The 21,278-nt window shown below is 46.2% G+C and overlaps 2 protein-coding genes across 2 annotated transcripts in view; both read left to right on the forward strand.

The window, feature by feature from the left end:
- The first annotated feature begins 391 nt into the window (after positions 1–391).
- LOC311139390 overlaps positions 392–21,278 on the forward strand; it is a 29,550-nt gene continuing 8,663 nt past the window's right edge. Inside the window, exons 1-6 of the mRNA XM_084174259.1 lie at positions 392–506; positions 3,923–4,228; positions 5,218–5,322; positions 5,968–6,028; positions 19,852–20,065; positions 21,023–21,167. The gene's annotated coding sequence lies outside the window, so the exon portion shown is untranslated. The remainder of the gene's footprint in view (positions 507–3,922; positions 4,229–5,217; positions 5,323–5,967; positions 6,029–19,851; positions 20,066–21,022; positions 21,168–21,278) is intronic.
- On the forward strand, positions 4,019–21,268 carry LOC311139947 (E3 ubiquitin-protein ligase RNF144B-like; the record flags this gene model as incomplete). Its single annotated transcript, XM_084174944.1, has 6 exons — positions 4,019–4,228; positions 5,218–5,322; positions 5,968–6,028; positions 19,852–20,065; positions 21,023–21,167; positions 21,254–21,268. 6 exons carry the CDS (start codon positions 4,019–4,021, stop codon positions 21,266–21,268), a joined length of 750 nt encoding a protein of 249 aa, XP_084031070.1.

Genomic DNA, 21,278 nt, shown 5'->3' on the forward strand with positions numbered 1-21,278 from the left:
GGATTTGTAACAATAAGATTCATTATTATGTGGGGAAAAAGGACGAACTCCTGAGGTGAGGAAAGGCGCTTGTAGATTTTTGCTTTTGCTTTTATTCTATGGAAGCCGCCAGGGGCAGGCTAGAGGACATTCCACCAATAGCCTACCGCTTCCTGGTCAAGCAAGCAGCAGGAAGGGCAGCAAGGCAACAAAGCATTAAGAACATCGTTGGCTGAACAATACTACACACATACCTACACACACACCCGTCCATCTGGAAACACGGGACTGACTGTGCATGCCAACACTGATTGCGTTGCAGGAAGGGAGGTGCGTCTAGTGCAGTTGGAAGGAAGAGGTAAATGGGTGGTGCTTGTGTGAATATCGTGGCGACCGAGTGGAGGTGTTTTGTAGGTGACTGTGTATCAACAGATGTGTCTGTGTCATAGTAAAAGCACTGCGGCTGTTAATCTGGACAGAAGCAGCTCGTTCGTAGGCTACACACTGTAGGCGACCTGACCGGGGAGGTAGGTCTCTCTCTCTCTTTTTTTCTCTCTCTTTTTCTAGTGTTTCCGTATTTATTGTGACATCTGTGTGGCATTTAAATGTCCTTTTCTGTGTAAGGAATGGTTTAATGTGCGTATGTTGCAGAATTTCAATGTGGACCTATGTCAGTATAGCTACAACCTTGGAAGGTGAAATTGTGTCAGACTCATCTTGTATTCTTCTGCTGTCTACTACATGCGAATAATGAGTATATTTCAGATTATTCCTCTATGAATTCGTGATGTAGAATATACTTTATTAGGGGGATACTCGCACTTACTGTAGGTTAACATGTACTACAACATAAATACAGTATTTGGCAGCAGTTACTGGTATTTACTAAGAAATTCTAACAATGGTAATAACACAGTAATAACTTATGTTTTTGTTTGTTTCTTTGATGAATTAAAACAGCATTTTCATAGGAATTGGAGTAGAAACAATTTGACATTTAGTCCCGCATTAAGGGCAGCAAGATGAATGTCTCTCTCTCTCTCTCTCTTTTGCTCTCTTATACACACACACACACACACGCACACACACACACACACACACACACACACAGGATTGTAAGTCCGGCGGCATAGGCCCAGACCCAGGCCCAGCTTCCGCCTTCCAACAGAACACAGCCAGCCACTCTGTATGTATGGCAACTATTCACCAAGCTGAGCTGGTTTTTCGTTTCTGCTTGTGTGCTGGACAATGAGGCTTTGATCCCTGGCTGGGATTCAACCTAGACCTTGATCCATGGAGAATGCCTACAGTATGGTTAGAAACAGAACTCACTGTAATGTGACATCTGCTATTAGTCAAAGCAAAGGCCATTTGGTTAGTTAAGAAAAGCTTGTCTACATCATGATGACGATGTAAACACATTTGTTGTTGTTGTAGGCTACAAGTTAGCATTTTACTCTAGCTGATCCTCGTCCTCCTGATTGCTGTGTCAATGGCTGGATCCAAACACTCTGGTGACATTGGCAATTTTTTCCTCCATTTGTATCACTTTGCAGGTTACAATGTTTCATCAAGATAACAAAAAGGTGAGGTACTTTCCAGGCAGAGAGATGGAGGAAACGGATAAAGCACCATTGTGTCGCAATGCAAACTTGAGTTTTTATTACCGGTAATATCAGGTCTGTTTGTTACTGCTACCTTCCTGTTATGGTTGTGCAGGACAGACAGACTAACAGACTGATAGACTAACAGACTGACAGACAGATGGGCAGACAGACAGACTGACAAACTGACATACTGACTGACTGACAAACAGACAGACAGATGTAGGCAGCATTGTCAGATGTCTTCGCCCTGCTCGCCAGTCTCCACCACAATGCAATGCAGAAGGGCTTCACTCCTATGGGACAGAGAGAAAGAATGACAGTGCAGAAATAAAATGTGCACATTCAAGTGCAAGTATCAGTGTTTTGCATGTGTGCCATAAATCAATGTTAGATAGAGGAGCTCAGTAAATTTAGGACAGTGATGTTGGCTCTATTGATTTGGCTGGTATAAATTTGCCTGCCAATTTAAACAGCAACTGCACTTTGTGTGGAGAATGAGATACTGTAGATAGACCAATGCATGATCAATAGCTTTTTAGCCACTCATTCTGTTGTGCTAAATCTATTTTACTACTTAATTCTTTATTTTTCCTTATGGAATTTGAGGGCAGCGATATTGGCTCTGGGTTTGTCCTCTTTCACAGGGCCCAACGCCAGTTGACCTGAGCTACAGTTAGACCTTGTCGTCTTCTCTAGTCTGGATTAGCCCAGAACATATGAAATGGGTCAATCGGCAGCAGCATCATGAGTTTCCTGCTTTTCTAAGAATAAATGAACTCTGTTCATTAACAGGAAGTGATAATCATATATCTGGGGTTACATCCAAAATAGGGCTCTGGTCAAAAGTAGTGCACTATTTGGGAAGCAACCTGGAAGTAGTCTCCTCTCGTCTGTTTTAAACATGACTAAATGATGTGGAGACTGGCGAAGCTATCAGCTGTTTTAAACACCACTAGATGATGTGGGGACTGGCGAGGCTATCAGCTGTTTTAAACACCACTAGATGATGTGGGGACTGGCGAGGCTATCAGCTGTTTTAAACACCACTAGATGATGTGGGGACTGGCGAGGTTATCAGCTGTTTTAAACACCACTAGATGATGTGGGGACTGGCGAGGTTATCAGCTGTTTTAAACACCACTAGATGATGTGGGGACTGGCGAGGCTATCAGCTGTTTTAAACATGACTAAATGATGTGGAGACTGGCGAAGCTATCAGCTGTTTTAAACACCACTAGATGATGTGGGGACTGGCGAGGCTATCAGCTGTTTTAAACACCACTAGATGATGTGGGGACTGGCGAGGCTATCAGCTGTTTTAAACACCACTAGATGATGTGGAGACTGGCGAAGCTATCAGCTGTTTTAAACACCACTAGATGATGTGGGGACTGGCGAGGCTATCAGCTGTTTTAAACACCACTAGATGATGTGGGGACTGGCGAGGCTATCAGCTGTTTTAAACACCACTAGATGATGTGGGGACTGGCGAGGTTATCAGCTGTTTTAAACACCACTAGATGATGTGGGGACTGGCGAGGTTATCAGCTGTTTTAAACACCACTAGATGATGTGGGGACTGGCGAGGCTATCAGCTGTTTTAAACATGACTAAATGATGTGGAGACTGGCGAAGCTATCAGCTGTTTTAAACACCACTAGATGATGTGGGGACTGGCGAGGCTATCAGCTGTTTTAAACACCACTAGATGATGTGGGGACTGGCGAGGCTATCAGCTGTTTTAAACACCACTAGATGATGTGGGGACTGGCGAGGTTATCAGCTGTTTTAAACACCACTAGATGATGTGGGGACTGGCGAGGTTATCAGCTGTTTTAAACACCACTAGATGATGTGGGGACTGGCGAGGCTATCAGCTGTTTTAAACATGACTAAATGATGTGGAGACTGGCGAAGCTATCAGCTGTTTTAAACACCACTAGATGATGTGGGGACTGGCGAGGCTATCAGCTGTTTTAAACACCACTAGATGATGTGGGGACTGGCGAGGTTATCAGCTGTTTTAAACACCACTAGATGATGTGGGGACTGGCGAGGCTATCAGCTGTTTTAAACACCACTAGATGATGTGGGGACTGGCGAGGCTATCAGCTGTTTTAAACACCACTAGATGATGTGGGGACTGGCGAGGCTATCAGCTGTTTTAAACACCACTAGATGATGTGGGGACTGGCGAGGCTATCAGCTGTTTTAAACACCACTAGATGATGTGGGGACTGGCGAGGCTATCAGCTGTTTTAAACACCACTAGATGATGTGGGGACTGGCGAGGCTATTGGCTGACTGCTTGTCTTCTGTTCTCCACCATCCTCCAGATCATGGAGGACAGCCCTCCACACTTCCTCCAGCAGAAGGGCTAAGAGAAGCTTCCAGGCAACGCTGACTGACTGACTGACCGCTCTGCTCCCCCCATGGCCAACAACAGCAGTCCAGCCCGGGGCCAGGGTCAGGGCCCCATGGCCAACAGCAGTCCATCCCAGCCTCAGGGCCAGGCCGGGGCTGTAGTGGAGTCCTTCTCCTCCCAGCCTGATGTGGTGGTCTACTGCAAGCTGTGCCTTAGTGAGCACCCCTCAGCAGCAACCAGCACACTGCACACCTGTGACTGTGTCTTCTGCACCCTGGTAGGTAGACAACACAATCCTGCCACAACTTCTCTTCTCATATCTGATGCTGGGCAAGGAAATGCCTGTATTTTCTATTCTCTCTCTATTTTCACTTAACAAGACTCAGCGTTCAAGCAGGACATACAGTATCTATCTGCCGAATCAAAAATATATATTTAATCACCGCTTTCCTGAAATCATTGAGTTTCTCTTTCACTATTATCTCTGGCATGCAGAACTCTAGCTGACTTCCTATTGATTTGTGTTCAGTCAGTCTGTATCCATCCGCACTGAGGTGGAGGTGATGTGCCTTGACACGGATAGAGAGATATCCTGGCGTGGGGTTGGTTGGCTGGCAGGTGCTAATCTCTGCCTGGCTGCTGGTGTCGCTCGGAGCACCAGTCTGAGTTGCTAGGCCAAGGTCAAACATAGGGTGCATCCCTATGGGGCCTGGACAGTAGTGCACTATATAGGGAATACGGTGCCATTTGGAACACAGCCATAGAGAGATACTGTCAACACAACACTGGTTACCACTTACCAGTACTATGCACCGATTGACAACACACCCCATGCTTTCTGCATTCTGCTGTTGCTACGGTAGCTGAGTGAGGCTTGGCGTGACTCTTCTGACAAACAAAACAGCAGGTTTTTGCATGAACATGCTCGCAGGACTGCATTTTTTGGCTGCTTTGTCTTTAGCATCAAATCGTTTCTAAGAGACGAGTCTAGTTCAAGTGCTAGTTACTGTATATCTCAGATACTGTCAACATCAACATCAATCCAGGGCCACTTTTAGTAGGTGAACGTTGTGGAACGTTGCAGTTAAAAATGTAATGGTCAGAGCTGACGTGATTCCTTACTCTACATGTCTACAGAGAGGCATGTTTGTTCTGAACATTTCACAACGTTGTGCCCTGCTGAACATGGCCCTGCTCTCTGGTTCTGTCCATAGACATACATGTATTCACATCTGTGTTTACGCCATTGGTTGTCTGTCCCCTCAGTGTCTGCAGCAGTATGTTCAGCTGGCCATCCGGGAGGGTGGGGGCAGCCCAGTCACATGTCCAGACATGGCCTGTCAGAGGACGGGAGTCCTGCTCCACTCAGAGGTACTAGGCTTGTACTGGATGTTATGCTGTGGCTACGTCCCAAATGGCACCCTATTCCCTTTATAGTGCACTACTTTTGACCAGGGCCCATAGGGAATTATATAGGGAATAAGGTGCCATTTGGGACACATTCACTGTCTGTTTGAAGAACCACTGGTACACATCAATGTTTAGACCATTTGACTATTACACTGCTACATTGCTATTACACTCATATGTATTTGCCTGTTAACACTAGTAGGGTTGGGTACCGTTGGGTAAGATTAATTTGCCAACCCTTTCTACATCTTACATCATGCCACCACACCTTGAACTTGCAAATGTCATTGTCAAGTGTAAATGGTAAATAGCCTACAGCACAGGCCAATGTAGTGTTGCAATCAGGTCAGGGAGTTTGGTAATCAACACCTCTTCTCTTGAAATGATTATCCCTGCGTTAAATTCAGCATTTCTATAGAATGCAATACATTTAATTTCTGTGGATTGCAGTACATTGAAGACTGGTCTCAGATCTGTTTGTGACAATGACCATAGAAGTTGGCTATATAGCACAAACTGATCTGGGACCAGGCTGGTCCTCCTGTGATTTTAAGGCAATATCACAGACGTGAGCCATTCTGTTTTTTTTTGTGTGTTGTTTTGCAGATAGCCTGTTTTGCCCCTGCGGATCAGGTGGAGCTGTACCAGCGGCTGGAGTTTGAACAAGGTACGGTACCGTTCATTAGCATTAGCATGCTGGTGAGGTGACTGGTGACGGCGCTCATGGCAACCAGGCTATTTCAGGTCTGGGCCAGCTGGTGACAGTGAGCTGAGCTGATCTGAGCCCGCCTCTAGCATCGACATGCCTGACATATTGTGGGATTATTGTACCGAGAGAGACTCCCTCTAGTCCTTATCTTGACTCCCTCCCTCCCACCCCGTCCCAGTCCAGCTGAAAGGTTATTGTAACTTTAGTAGCTACTAGACGGTCGGTCGAGCTACCAGATTAGCATAAGGCGATTTATAAATAGCAGTCTAAGAATTACTGGAAATTATGAAGTTGTTATTGTTCTGTCTGTCCACAGTTTCTGTTGGTGAACACATATGGTTCGTTGTTGGCTTTTGTTTAGAGGCAAAGTAATTTCTGAGAATGTGAAGAGAAGAAAACAGTGTAGAAAAGGTCTCAGCTGGTTTGACATTTACAAATTGGAATCTGAGGTTGGTTGGTTTGCCTTGAGGCAACAACACACTGAAACCAATATTAGTCACTGAAAAGTCGAACAAAGTGCACAAAATATGTTATTATGGTGCTCCCCTGATAAAGGACAACATGGAATGTGCCTTTGTTACAAAAGCAGTTAGAAACCCCACTGAAAACCCTGCCCTGGCACATCTAGGATAGGCGGGCCTACAGTGCTTTCAGAAAGTATTCACACCTCTTGACTTTTTACAAGGTGGGATTCATATGGATTTAATTGTCATTTTTCGTCAACGATCTACACAAAATACTCTGTAATGTCAAAGTGGAAGAAAAATTCAAACATTTGTAAAAAAAAATATATATATATATATATAAAAAAAAAAAAAACTAATATATCCTGATTACATAAGTATTCAAACCCCTGAGTCAATACATATTAGAATCACCTTTGGTATCGATTACAGCTGTGAGACTTTCTGGGTAAGTCTCTAAAAGCTTTGCACACCTGGATTGTACAATATTTGCACATTATTATTTTTAAAATTCTTCAAGCTCTGTCAAGTTGGTTGTTGATCATTGCTAGGCAGCCATTTTCAAGTCTTGCCATAGATCTTCAAGCCGATTTAAGTCAAACCTGTAACTAGGCCATTCAGGAACATTCAGTGTTGTGTATATTTGTATATTTGGCCTTGTGTTTTAGGTTATTGTCCTGCTGAAAGGTGAATTTGTCTCCCAGTGTCTATTGGAAAGCAGACTGAACCAGGTTTTCCTCTAAGATTTTGCCTGTGCTTAGCTCTATTCCGTTTATTTGTATTCTAAAAAACTCCCTAGTCCTTGCCGATGACAAGCATACCCATAACATGATGCAGCCACCACCATGCTTGAAAATATGAAGAGTGGTACTCAGTGATGTGTTGTGTTGGATTTGCCCTAAACATAATGCTTCCTATTCAGGACATAAAGTTAATTTCTTTGCCATATTTAGTGCCTTATTGCAAACAGGATGCATGTTTTGGAATAGTTGTATTCTGTACAGGCTTCCTTCTTTTCACTCTGTCATTTAGGTTAGTATTGTGGAGTAACTACACTGTTGTTGATCCATCTTCAGTTTTCTCCTATCACAACCATTAAACTGTAACTGTTTTAAAGTCACCATTGGCCTCATGGTGAAATCCCTGAGCGGTTTCCTTCCTCTCCGGCAACTGAGTTAGGAAGGTGCCTGTATCTTTGTAGATCTGGGTGTATTGATACACCATCCAAAGTGTAATTAATAACTTCACCATGCTCAAAGGGATATTCAATGTCAGATTTTTTTTGTACAGTCGTGGTCAAAAGTTTTGAGAATGACACAAATACTAATTTTCACAAAGTCTGCTGCCTCAGTTTTGATGATGGCAATTTGCGTATACTCCAGAATGTTATGAAGAGTGATCAGATGAATTGCAATTAATTGCAAAGTCCCTCTTTGCCATGAAAATGAACTTAATCCCCAAAAAACATTTCCACTGCTTTTCAGCCTGCCACAAAAGGACCAGCTGCCATCATGTCTGTCACACCCTGGCTCTGGGGACTCTATATGTTGAGCCAGGGTGTGTAAGTTCTATGTGTTTTTGTTCTATGGTGTATTCTATGGGTGCTATTTCTATGTTGGCCAGAGTGGCTCCCAATCAGAGGCAACGAGTGTCAGCGGTTGCTGGTTGTCTCTGATTGGGAGCCATATTTAAACTGTCTGTTTTCCCTTTGTGTTTGTGGGATCTTGTTCCGTTTTGGTTTGTTGCCGTGTCGGTTGTGTTATACCGAGGACGTCACGTTTTCGTTTTGTTGTTTTGTTCGTGCATTCATTCATTAAATAAATATGTTTGCAACTAACGCTGCGCATTGGTCTACTCCGTATAACGATCGTGACAGAAGATCCCACCATACCAGGACCAAGCAGCGTGTCCAGGAGCAGGCAGCCTGGACATGGGAGCAGATCTTGGACGGGCAGGGGTCCTGGACCTGGGAGGAAATCCAGGCCGGGATGGATCGCCGGCCATGGAGTGAGACGGTAGAGGCGCGACGGAGAGAGGAGCAACGGCGTAATCAGTGTCGTCGTCGGACGGACGAGAGGCAACCCCAAAACATTTTTAGGGGGGCACAGGGCATGGACGACGGGGCTGACAGAGGCAGACAAGGGGCGAATTCAGAAGGCCACCAGGTTACGGGAGCCATTGGTGAGAAGAGGGAAGGAAGATGTAGAGGCGCGGCGAGAGGTACTGAGGTGTATTACCAGTCCGGTCCGGCCCGTTCCTGATCCCCGTTTAAGGCCAGTGGTGTGTGTTCCCAGTACGGTCCGGCCTGTTCCTGCCCCTCGCACCAAGTGTACGGTGCGCGTCGCCAGCCCGGCCCGGCCTGTTCCTGCTTCTCGCACCAAGTGTACGGTGCGCGTCGCCAGCCCAGCCCGGCCTGTTCCTGCTTCTCGCACCAAGTGTACGGTGCGCGTCGCCAGCCCGGCCCGGCCTGTTCCTGCCCCTCGCACCAAGTGTACGGTGCGCGTCGCCAGCCCGGCCCGGCCTGTTCCTGCCCCTCGCACCAAGTGTACGGTGCGCGTCGCCAGCCCAGCCCGGCCTGTTCCTGCCACTCGCACCAAGCCTACGGTGCGCGTCGCCAGCCCGGCCCGGCCTGTTCCTGCCACTCGCACCAAGCCTACGGTGCGCGTCGCCAGCCCGGCTCGGCCTGTTCCTGCCACTCGCACCAAGCCTACGGTGTGCGTCGCCAGCCCGGCCCGGCCTGTTCCTGCCACTCGCACCAAGCCTACGGTGCGCGTCGCCAGCCCGGCCCGGCCTGTTCCTGCCACTCGCACCAAGCCTACGGTGCGCGTCGCCAGCCCGGCCCGGCCTGTTCCTGCTACTCGCACCAAGCCTACGGTGCGCGTCGCCAGCCCGGCCCGGCCTGTTCCTGCCACTCGCACCAAACCTACGGTGCGCGTCGCCAGCCTGGCCCGGCCTGTTCCTGCCACTCGCACCAAGCCTACGGTGCGCGTCGCCAGCCCGGCCCGGCCTGTTCCTGCTACTCGCACCAAGCCAGGGGTGCGAGATGTCAGCCTGGTAAGGCCCGTTGCTGCTCCACGCACCAAGCCAGGGGTGCGAGTCGTCAGCCCGGTAAGGCCCGTTCCGGCTCCACGCACCAAGCCAGGGGTGCGCATCGTCAGCCCGGTCCGACCCGTTGCTGCTCTACGCACCAAGCCAGGGGTGCGAGTCGTCAGCCCGGTAAGGCCCGTTCCGGCTCCACGCACCAAGCCAGGGGTGCGAGTCGTCAGCCCGGTAAGGCCCGTTCTGGCTCCACGCACCAAGCCAGGGGTGCGCATCGTCAGCCCGGTCCGACCCGTTGCTGCTCCACGCACCAAGCCAGGGGTGCGAGTCGTCAGCCCGGTAAGGCCCGTTCCGGCTCCACGCACCAAGCCAGGGGTGCGCATCGTCAGCCCGGTAAGGCCCGTTCCGGCTCCACGCACCAAGCCAGGGGTGCGCATCGTCAGCCCGGTCCGGCCCGTTGCTGCTCCACGCACCAAGCCAGGGGTGCGCATCGTCAGCCCGGTCCGGCCCGTAGCTGCTCCACGCACCAAGCCAGGGGTGCGCATCGTCAGCCCGGTCCGGCCCGTTCCTGCTCCACGCACCAAGCCAGGGGTGTGCGTCGTCAGTCCGGCACAACCCGTGCCTGGGTCACCGGTGCCTGGTCAGGTACCGGTCAGCTGCTCCACACCGGAGCTGAAGCTATCCGCTCCTACGATGTCCAGTTCAGCTCCAGCCAGCGGGGCCAGACCGGACCAGGGGCGCTACGGGGGGATTATTAGAGGGTGGTGGTCTAGCCCGGAGCCGGAACCGCCTCCGAGGAGGAATGCCCACCCAGCCCTCCACTGGTTTGTTGATGTTCAGGCGCGGTCGCAGTCCGCGCCTTTGGGGGGGGGGTACTGTCACACCCTGGCTCTGGGGACTCTATATGTTGAGCCAGGGTGTGTAAGTTCTATGTGTTTTTGTTCTATGGTGTATTCTATGGGTGCTATTTCTATGTTGGCCAGAGTGGCTCCCAATCAGAGGCAACGAGTGTCAGCTGTTGCTGGTTGTCTCTGATTGGGAGCCATATTTAAACTGTCTGTTTTCCCTTTGTGTTTGTGGGATCTTGTTCCGTTTTGGTTTGTTGCCGTGTCGGTTGTGTTATACCGAGGACGTCACGTTTTCGTTTTGTTGTTTTGTTCGTGCATTCATTCATTAAATAAATATGTTTGCAACTAACGCTGCGCATTGGTCTACTCCGTATAACGATCGTGACAATGTCAGTGATTCTCTCGTTAACACAGGTGAGAGTGTTGACGAGGACAAGGCTGGAGATCACTCTGTCATGCTGATTGAGTTAGAATAACAGACTGGAAGCTTTAAAAGGAGGGTGGTGCTTGAAATCATTGTTCTTCCTCTGTTAACCATGGTTACCTGCAAGGAAACACGTGCCGTCATCATTGCTTTGCACAAAAAGGGCTTCACAGGCAAGGATATTGCTGCTAGTAAGATTGCACCTACAGTCAGGGGCGGTGTGTTCATTAGGGCGATATGGGCGACGCACTGCCAAACGGGAAAAGGAAGGGATTTTTTTTCTAATCAATTATATCACGGCAACAGTAGTTATCAGTGTTCTAATCTAGACGTCTGATCTGCCACTAAATGTCCAATCAGGCTAAAGTCGTGCTTCAAATGGCCCCGCCCCTTTTGGGGCGATTTCAGTCAGGTTGAAAATCGCCCCAGAAGTCTCTCATAGACTCTCATGTAAAATCTTTTTTTTTCACATATCAGAGCTTTCAATACAATCTCTATGGGTTCCGGGAGGGCTTGCACTTACGCGCTTTCGTCATACGTAACATAACCATGAACGTAACTAAGAAAAGAGCGGGTAGCAGCGTCAATCAATTCACGTACTACTGTCAAGATGGCTAGCGTTCAGTGCAACTCGATTGTCTCTTTGAAAGAAGTTCCTTTTTGTCGGCGAACAAATCAAGATAAATTGGCAACGAAACAATTAGGACCTCCCAGACCAAATGTAATAATTCAACAGGTTTCTACTAAAGGGGGAAAGTCCTACACCCGAGGATTTTCCAAAAATTGGTACGAACGAAAAACCTGGCTAGCAGGCTGCGATGTAGCTAATGCAGTCTTCTGCTACCCCTGCTTACTCTTTCACCCTGAAGGCGGCACGGCAGACAGCACCGCTTGGACAGCGACTGGTGTAACGGACATGCACCATCTTTCAGAAAAGATTAAGAAACATGAGCTGTCAAAGACCCACATGGATAGCTGTTTGAGATTGTCTGCTTTGGGGAGAGTGAACATTGCCACTCAACTGGATGAGGGATACAGGCTAGCTGTCCGCCGCCACAACGATGAGGTTAGCAAGAACCGCCACATCCTCAGCCGGCTAATCCAGTGTGTGAAGTTTTGCGGAGTGTTTGAGTTAGCTTTGCGAGGCAAAGATGAAACTGAGGGCTCCACCAACCCTGGTATTTTTCTTGGACTTGTCAACTTTGTGGCACAATTAGATGAGGTGTTTTATGGAAATGCATATTGTTTATGCAGTGTTGAGGAATGTGAAAGAACACCCTTGATTATTTTTACTGTGATAACTTATTTTGCTTTTGTAAGCCAACACTTTTGAGATCAGTCAATAAATGCTTCTGGTATTGACTTATATGCTGCCCCTGTCTTCATGTTGTTGCTGGACATATCTTTTTTTAAATGTGTGTAGGTCACCTAAATCATCAGAAAAATTGCCCCCCCTGAGAATTTTTTCAGGAGCCGCCACTGCCTACAGTTGAAGTTTACATACACTTAGGTTGGAGTCATTAAAACTTGTTTTTCAACCACTCCACAAATTTCTTGTTAACAAACTATAGTTTTGGCAAGTCGGTTAGGACATCTACTTTGTGAATGACACAAGTCATTTTTCCAACAATTGTTTACAGACAGATTATTTCACTTATAATTCACTGTATCACAATTCCGGTGGGTCAGAAGTTTACATTAACTATGTTGACTGTGATTTTAAACAGCTTGGAAAATTCCAGAAAATGATGTCATGGCTTTAGAAGCTTCTGATAGGCTAATTGACATAATTTGAGTCAATTGGAGGTGTACCTGTGGATGTATTTCAAGGCCTACCTTCAAACTCAGTGCCTCTTTGCTTGACATCATGGGAAAATCAAAAGAAATCAGCCAAGACCTCCGAAACAAAATAGTAGACCTCCACAAGTCTGGGTCATCCTTGGGAGCAATTTCCAAACGCCTGAAGGTACCACGTTCATCTGTACGAACAATAGTATGCAAGTATAAACACCATGGGACCACTCAGCCGTCATACCGCTCAGGAAGGAGACGCGTTCTGTCTCCTAGAGATGAACGTACTTTGGTGTGAAAAGTGCAAATCAATCCCAGAAAAACAGCAAAGGACCTTGTGAAGATTCTGGAGGAAACAGGTACAAAAGTATCTATATCCACAGTAAAACAAGTCCTATATCGACATAACCTGAAAGGCAGCTCAGCAAGGAAGAAGCCACTGGCCAAGACCGCCATAAAAAGCCAGACTACGGTTTGCAACTGCACATGGGGACAAAGATAGTACTTTTTGGAGAAATGTCCTCTGGTCTGATGAAACAAAAATATAATTGTTTGCCCATAATGACCATCGTTATGTTTGGAGGAAGAAGGGGGTAGCTTGCAAGCCGAAGAACACCATCCCAACCGTGAAGCACGGGGGTGGCAGCATCATGTTGTGGGTGTGCTTTGCTGCAGGAGGGACTGGTGCACTTCACAAAATAGATGGCATCATGAGGAAGGAAAATTATGTGGATATATTGAAGCAACATCTCAAGACTTCAGTCAGGAAGTTCAAGCTTGGTCGCAAATGGGTCTTCCAAATGGACAATGACCCCAAGCATACTTCCAAAGTTGTGGCAAAATGGCTTAAGGACAACAAAGTCAAGGTATTGGAGTGGCCATCACAAAGCCCTGACCTCAATCCTATAGAAAATATGTGGGCAGAACTGAAAGAGCGTGTGTGAGCAAGGAGGCCTACAAACCTGACTCAGTTACACCTGTTCTGTCAGGAGGAATGGGCCAAAATTCACCCAACTTATTGTGGAAAGCTTGTGGAAGGCTACCCGAAACGTTTGACCCAAGTTAAACAATTTAAAGGCAATGCTACCAAATACTAATTGAGTGTATGTAAACTTCTGACCCACTGGGAATGTGATGAAAGAAATAAAAGCTGCAGGTAGCTTAGTGGTTAAGAGCGTTGTGCCAGTAACCGAAAGGTCGCTGGTTCTAAGCCCTGAGCCGACTAGGTGAAAAATCTGTCGATGTGCCCTTGAGCAAGGCACTTAACCATAATTGCTCCTGTAAGTCGCTCTGGATAAGAGCGTCTGCTAAAAAATTATAATAATAATAATAATAATTGTCTCTACTATTATTCTGACATTTCACATTCTTAAAATAAAGTGGTTATCCTAACTGACCTAAAACAGGGAGTTCTTACTAGGATTAAATGTCAGTAATTGTGAAAAACTGAGTTTAAATGTATTTGGCTAAGGTGTATGTAAACTTCCGACTTCAACTGTAAATCAACTATTTATCGGATCATCAAGAACTTCAATTGTTGTGAAGAAGGCGTCAGGGCGCCCAAGAAAGTCCAGCAAGCGCCAGGACCGTCTCCTAAAGTTGATTCAACTGCGGGATTGGGGCACCACCAGTGCAGAGCTTGCTCAGGAATGGCAGCAGGCAGGTGTGAATGCATCTGCACGCACAGTGAGGCGAAGACTTTTGGAGGATGGCCTGGTGTCAAGAAGGGCAGCAAAGAAGCCACTTCTCTCTAGGAAAAACATCAGGGACAGACTGATATTCTTCAAAAGGTACAGGGATTGGACTGCTGAGGACTGGGGTAAAGTCATTTTCTCTGATGAATCCCCTTTCCGATTGTTTGGGGCATCCGGAAAACACCTTGTCCGGAGAAGACAAGGTGAGCGCTACCATCAGTCCTGTGTCATGCCAACAGTAAAGCATCCTGAGACCATTCATGTGTGGGGTTGCTTCTCAGCCAAGGGAGTGGGCTCACTCCCAATTTTGCCTAAGAACACAGCCATGAATAAAGAATGGTACCAACACATCCTCCAAGAGCAACTTCTCCCAACCATCCAAGAACAGTTTGGTGACGACCAATGCCTTTTCCAGCATGATGGAGCACCTTGCCATAAGGCAAAAGTGATAACTAAGTGGCTCGGGAACAAAACATCAATATTTTGGGTCCATGGCCAGGAAACTCCCCAGACCTTGAGAACTTGTGGTCGATCCTCAAGAGGCGGGTGGACAAACAAAAAAGGTCTTGAAAAAAAAGGGTCAACACTGCAAATATTGACTCTTTGCATAAACTTAATGTAATTGTCAATAAAAGCCTTTGACAATTATGGAATGCTTGTAATTATACTTCAGTATACCATAGTAACATCTGACAAAAATATCTCATAACACTTAAGCAGCGAACTTTGTGAAGACCAATACTTGTGTCATTCTCAAAACCTTTGACCACGACTGTACATATTTTTTTTTACCTATTCACTGCTCGACTGAGGGACCTTACAGATAATTGTATGTGTAAGGTACAGAGATGAGGTAGTCATTCAAAAATCATGTTAAACACTATTATTGCACACAGTGAGTCCATGCAACTTATGTGACTTGTTAAGCAAATGTTTACTCCTGAACTTGTTGTTCTGAAAGAGCTGCAAAATCTGGACCCCTACAAATCATCTGGGCTAGACAATCTGGACCCTTTCTTTCTAAAACTAGCCGCCGAAATTGTCGCAACCCCTATTACTAGCCTGTTCAACCTCTCTTTCGTAACGTCTGAGATCCCCAGAGATTGGAAAGCTGCCGCGGTCATCCCCCTCTTCAAAGGGGGTGACACTCTAGATCCAAACTGTTACAGACCCATATCCATCCTGCCCTGCCTTTCGAAAGTTTTTGAAAGCCAAGTTAACAAACAGATCACCGACCATTTCGAATCCCACCGTACCTTCTCCGCTATGCAATCCGGTTTCCGAGCTGGTCTTGGGTGCACTTCAGCCACGCTCAAGGTCCTAAACGATATTATAACCGCGATCGATAATAGACAGTACTGTGCAGCCGTCTTCATCGACCTGGCCAAGGCTTTCGACTCTGTCAACCACCGCATTCTTATTGGCAGACTAAATAGCCTTGGTTTCTCAAATGACTGCCTCGCCTGGTTCACCAACTACTTCTCAGATAGAGTTCAATGTGTCAAATCGGAGGGCCTGTTGTCTGGACCTATGGCAGTCTCTATGGGGGTGCCACAGGGTTCAATTCTTGGGCAGACTCTTTTCTCCGTGTATATCAATGATGTCGCTCTTGCTGCTGGTGACTCTCAGATCCACCTCTACGCAGACGACACCATTTTGTATACATCTGGCCCTTCATTGGACACTGTGTTAACAAACCTCCAAACGAGCTTCAATGCCATACAACACTCCTTCAGTAGCCTCCAACTGCTCTTAAACACTAGTAAAACTAAATGCATGCTCTTCAACCGAACGCTGCTTGCACCCGCCCACCCGACTAGAATCACTACTCTCGACGGGTCTGACCTAGAGTATGTGGACAACTACAAATACCTAGGTGTCTGGTTAGACTGTAAACTCTCCTTCCAGACTCACATTAAGAATCTCCAATCCAAAGTTAAATCTAGAATCGGTTTCCTATTTCGCAACAAAGCCTCCTTCACTCATGCTGCCAAACATGCCCTCGTAAAACTGACTATCCTACCGATCCTTGACTTCGGCGATGTCATTTACAAAATAGCCTCCAACACTCTACTCAGCAAATTGGATGTAGTCTATCACAGTGCCATCCGTTTTGTCTCCAAAGCCCCATATACTACCCACCACTGTGACCTGTACGCTCTTGTTGGCTGGTCCTCACTACATAATCATCGCCAAACCCACTGGCTCCAGGCCATCTATAAATCACTGCTAGGCAAATCCCCGCCTTATCTTAGCTCATTGGTCACCATAGCAACACCCACCCGTAGTATGCGCTCCAGCTGGTATATCTCACTGGTCATCCCCAAAGCCAACACCTCCTTTGGCCGCCATTCCTTCCAGTTCTCTGCTGCCAATGACTGGAACAAATTGCAAAAATCTCTGAAGCTGGAGACACTTATCTCCCTCACTAACTTTAAGCACTAACTTTAAGCACTGGCTCCAGGCCATCTATAAATCACTGCTAGGCAAATCCCCGCCTTATCTTAGCTCATTGGTCACCATAGCAACACCCACCCGTAGTATGCGCTCCAGCAGGTATATCTCACTGGTCATCCCCAAAGCCAACACCTCATTTGGTCGCCATTCCTTCCAGTTCTCTGCTGCCAATGACTGGAACAAATTGCAAAAATCTCTGAAGCTGGAGACACTTATCTCCCTCACTAACTTTAAGCATCAGTATCAGAGCACCTTACCGATCACTGCACCTGTACACAGCCCATCTGAAATTAGCCCGCCCAACTACCTCATCCCTATATTGTTATTTATTTTGCTCATTTGTACCCCAGTATCTCTATTTGCACATCATCTCTTGCACATCTATCATTCCAGTGTTAATACTAATTGTAATTATTTTGCACTATAGCCTATTTATTGCCTTACCTCCATAACTTGCTACATTTGCACACACTGTATATATATTTTGTTGTATTTTTGACTTTATGTTTTGTTTTACCCCATATGTAACTCTGTGTTGTTGTTTTTATCGCACTGCTTTGCTTTATCTTGGCCAGGTCGCAGTTGTAAATGAGAACTTGTTCTCAACTGGCTTACCTGGTTAAATAAAGGTGAAATAAAATAAAATAAAAAAATTAAAGGTTTACCATAACAAATAGGTCGAATACTTATTGACGCAAGATGTTTCAGCTTTTCATTTTTTTATTAATTTGTACACATTTCTAAAAACAATATTCTACTTTGGGGGTGTGGAGGCCAGCGACACAAAATCTCAATTCAACCAATTTTAAATGCAGGCAGTAACACAACAAAATGTAGTAAAAGTCAAGGTTGTGAATTCTTTCTGAAGGCACTGTATCTAGGATCCTCTACCCTCTAAATCTAATACCTTGCTTTGGGTGTCATTCTATAGACGTACATACAGGTAACTGCCAAAATAAAATAAAGCGTCTTAATAGGACGTTTGGCCACCACGAGCTGCCAGAACATGGCATAGATTCTACAAGTGTCTGGAACTATTGGAGGGATGCGACACCATTCTTCAATGAGAAATTCAATACTTTTGTGTTTTGTTGATGGTGGTGGAAAACTCTGTCTCAGGCGCCACTCCAGAATCTCTCATGAGTGTTCAATTGGGTGGAGATCTGGTGACTGAGACACACACGCCACACACAGACACACACACACACACACAAACCCCCTATGCTCCTTTGAGACCCCTCTTTCAAAGTCACTCAGATCTCCTCTAGCCATGGTAGTCAAAATAATGGGCAACTGGGCATGATGGAATGTTAAGTGCTTAATTAACTCAGGAACCACACCTGTGTGGAAGCACCTACTTTCAATATACTTTGTATCCCTCATTTACCCAAGTGTTTCCTTTATTTTGGCAGTTACCTGTATATGTACAGTGGGGAAAAAAAGTATTTAGTCAGCCACCAATTGTGCAAGTTCTCCCACTTAAAAAGATGAGAGAGGCCTGTAATTTTCATCATAGGTACACGTCAACTATGACAGACAAATTGAGGAAAAAAAATCCAGAAAATCCCATTGTAGGATTTTTAATGAATTTATTTGCAAATTATGGTGGAAAATAAGTATTTGGTCACCTACAAACAAGCAAGATTTCTGGCTCTCACAGACCTGTAACTTCTTCTTTAAGAGGCTCCTCTGTCCTCCACTCGTTACCTGTATTAATGGCACCTGTTTGAACTTGTTATCAGTATAAAATACACCTGTCCACAACCTCAAACAGTCACACTCCAAACTTCACAATGGCCAAGACCAAAGAGCTGTCAAAGGACACCAAAAACAAAATTGTAGACCTGCACCAGGCTGGGAAGACTGAATCTGCAATAGGTAAGCAGCTTGGTTTGAAGAAATCAACTGTGGGAGCAATTATTAAGAAATAGAAGACATACAAGACCACTGATAATCTCCCTCGATCTGGGGCTCCACGCAAGATCTCACCCCATGGGGTCAAAATGATCACAAGAACGGTGAGCAAAAATCCCAGAACCACACGGGGGGACCTAGTGAATGACCTGCAGAGAGCTGGGACCAAAGTAACAAAGCCAACCATCAGTAACACACTACGCCGCCAGGGACTCAAATCCTGCAGTGCGAGACGTGTCCCCCTTCTTAAGCCAGTACATGTCCAGGCCCGTCTGAAGTGCATTTGGATGATCCAGAAGAGGAATGGGAGAATGTCATATGGTCAGATGAAACCAAAATATAACTTTTTGGTAAAAACTCAACTCGTCATGTTTGGAGGACAAAGAATGCTGAGTTGCATCCAAAGAACACCATACCTACTGTGAAGCATGGGGTTGGAAACATCATGCTTTGGGGCTGTTTTTCTGCAAAGGGACCAGGACGACTGATCCGTGTAAAGGAAAGAATGAATGGGGCCATGTATCGTGAGATTTTGAGTGAAACCCTCCTTCCATCAGCAAGGGCATTGAAGATGAAACGTGGCTGGGTCTTTCAGCATGACAATGATCCCAAACACACCGCCCGGGCAACGAAGGAGTGGCTTCGTAAGAAGCATTTCACGGTCCTGGAGTGGCCTAGCCAGTCTCCAGATCTCAACCCCATAGAAAATCTTTGGAGGGAGTTGAAAGTCTGTGTTGCCCAGCGACAGCCCCAAAACATCACTGCTCTAGAGGAGATCTGCATGGAGGAATGGGCCAAAATACCAGCAACAGTGTGTGAAAACCTTGTGAAGACTTACAGAAAACGTTTGACCTGTGTCATTGCCAACAAAGGGTATATAACAAAGTATTGAGAAACTTTTGTTATTGACCAAATACTTATTTTCCACCATCATATGCCAATAAATTCATTAAAAATCCTACAATGTGATTTTCTGGAATTGTTTTTCTCATTTTGTCTGTCATAGTTGACGTGTACCTATGATGAAAATTACAGGCCTCTCTCATCTTTTTAAGTGGGAGAACTTGCACAATTGGTGGCTGACTAAATACTTTTTTCCCCCACTGTATATACATGTGTTTATATACATCATTGGTTTGTTATGTTTCAGGGGTGCAGCTGGACCCTAGTAGAGCATGGTGCCCGGTGCTGGAGTGCCAGGCTGTCTGCAGCGTCGGGCCCAGCTCAGAGGGCCAGCCTACGTCCGTGCCCTGTCCAGCCTGCCACACTGTCTTCTGCTCTGGCTGTAGAGGGCCCTGGCAGGACGGGCACGCCTGCCCCGAGCACCAGCCTATGACATCATCATCACCTGCCTCAGAGAGCAGGTCAGTCAGTCACAGTCAGAGCGCCTTGGTGTAAAAAATATTGTAACAAAAAAAAAACGAATGAAGGCTGATTGAAGCCGCTTATGTGTTGGCAGTAGAGTTGTTAGTCATTTTGGAAATAAGTAAAATCAACAATTTGGTAAGAGTCTCTTGCCTTTTAGACAAGTTAACTACAACCTGTGCCATTTTTTGTGTGCCACAGACAGTGTGCTCTCAGTGTCCCGCTATATCTGCAGCATACAGTATTCCACCCCTTCCACCCTTCACTGTTGTCAGTGTGTGTGTGTGTGTGTGTGTGTGTTATTGGAAGGTGTGGAGGAAAGCATAATGGAATATCATTGTGTCCCTGCCAAAGGGGAGGAGTAGGGGAGTCAGTCAGTAAATCAATTTCAGTTGCTTTGACAACGCGAAGTGCCTCATGTACTGGAGGAAATGTCCTTGAATCGATGGGTTTAATCTACTAAAGTATAACAACATCAGACGAGACTAGAAAGTGTTTTAAAATCTTAGAGTTGAGCCCCACAGTATGAGAGACAGAATGCCAGTTTGATATTGTTTTGGGGGATTAACAATATTTGTCCATTTAGTAATACAATGCAGTTCATTCAATCCCTCCTGATCATGGTATTCAGTCAACTGGTTCCCTCGTAGTTTCTTCTCCCCAAATAAATTCAGTTAAGCCGCCAATTAACATTAGTGTTAAATAAAGATGACAGTCTGTGCCTCAGCTCCCATGCTTTAACCCTGCTAACACCATATAATTATATATACACTATAATGTATAGACATTATTAACATTCTTATTCTAATTCTCTGTCTGAACCCTCTTTCCCCCACCACCTCTCCCACACTTCTCCCTCACATCCCTCTCCACCTCTCCCCTCACCTCTCCCCCTTTCTTTCCCCACCTCTCCCCCCTCTCCCCCACCTCTGCACCCCTCACCCACCTGTCCTCAGGGGCCGGTCATGCAGTGACTCTGATCTGCCCATCAAGCCGTGCCCCATGTGTGGCGTGTACATCGAGAGGAACCAGGGCTGTGCCCAGATGCTGTGTAAGAGCTGCAAACACACTTTCTGCTGGTACTGTCTGCAGAACCTGGATGTAAGTCCATATACAGTTATAAATGCTTCAATAAGTCTGAACCTGAGTGTTGTATGTTTATGGTGATACTGTATCCCTCTGTTAAGGTGATATATTTCTGAGGCACTATGA

This window comes from Coregonus lavaretus (assembly GCF_964263955.1).
Source record: "Coregonus lavaretus genome assembly, chromosome: 13".
In the NCBI taxonomy this organism is placed as follows: Eukaryota; Metazoa; Chordata; class Actinopteri; order Salmoniformes; family Salmonidae; genus Coregonus; species Coregonus lavaretus.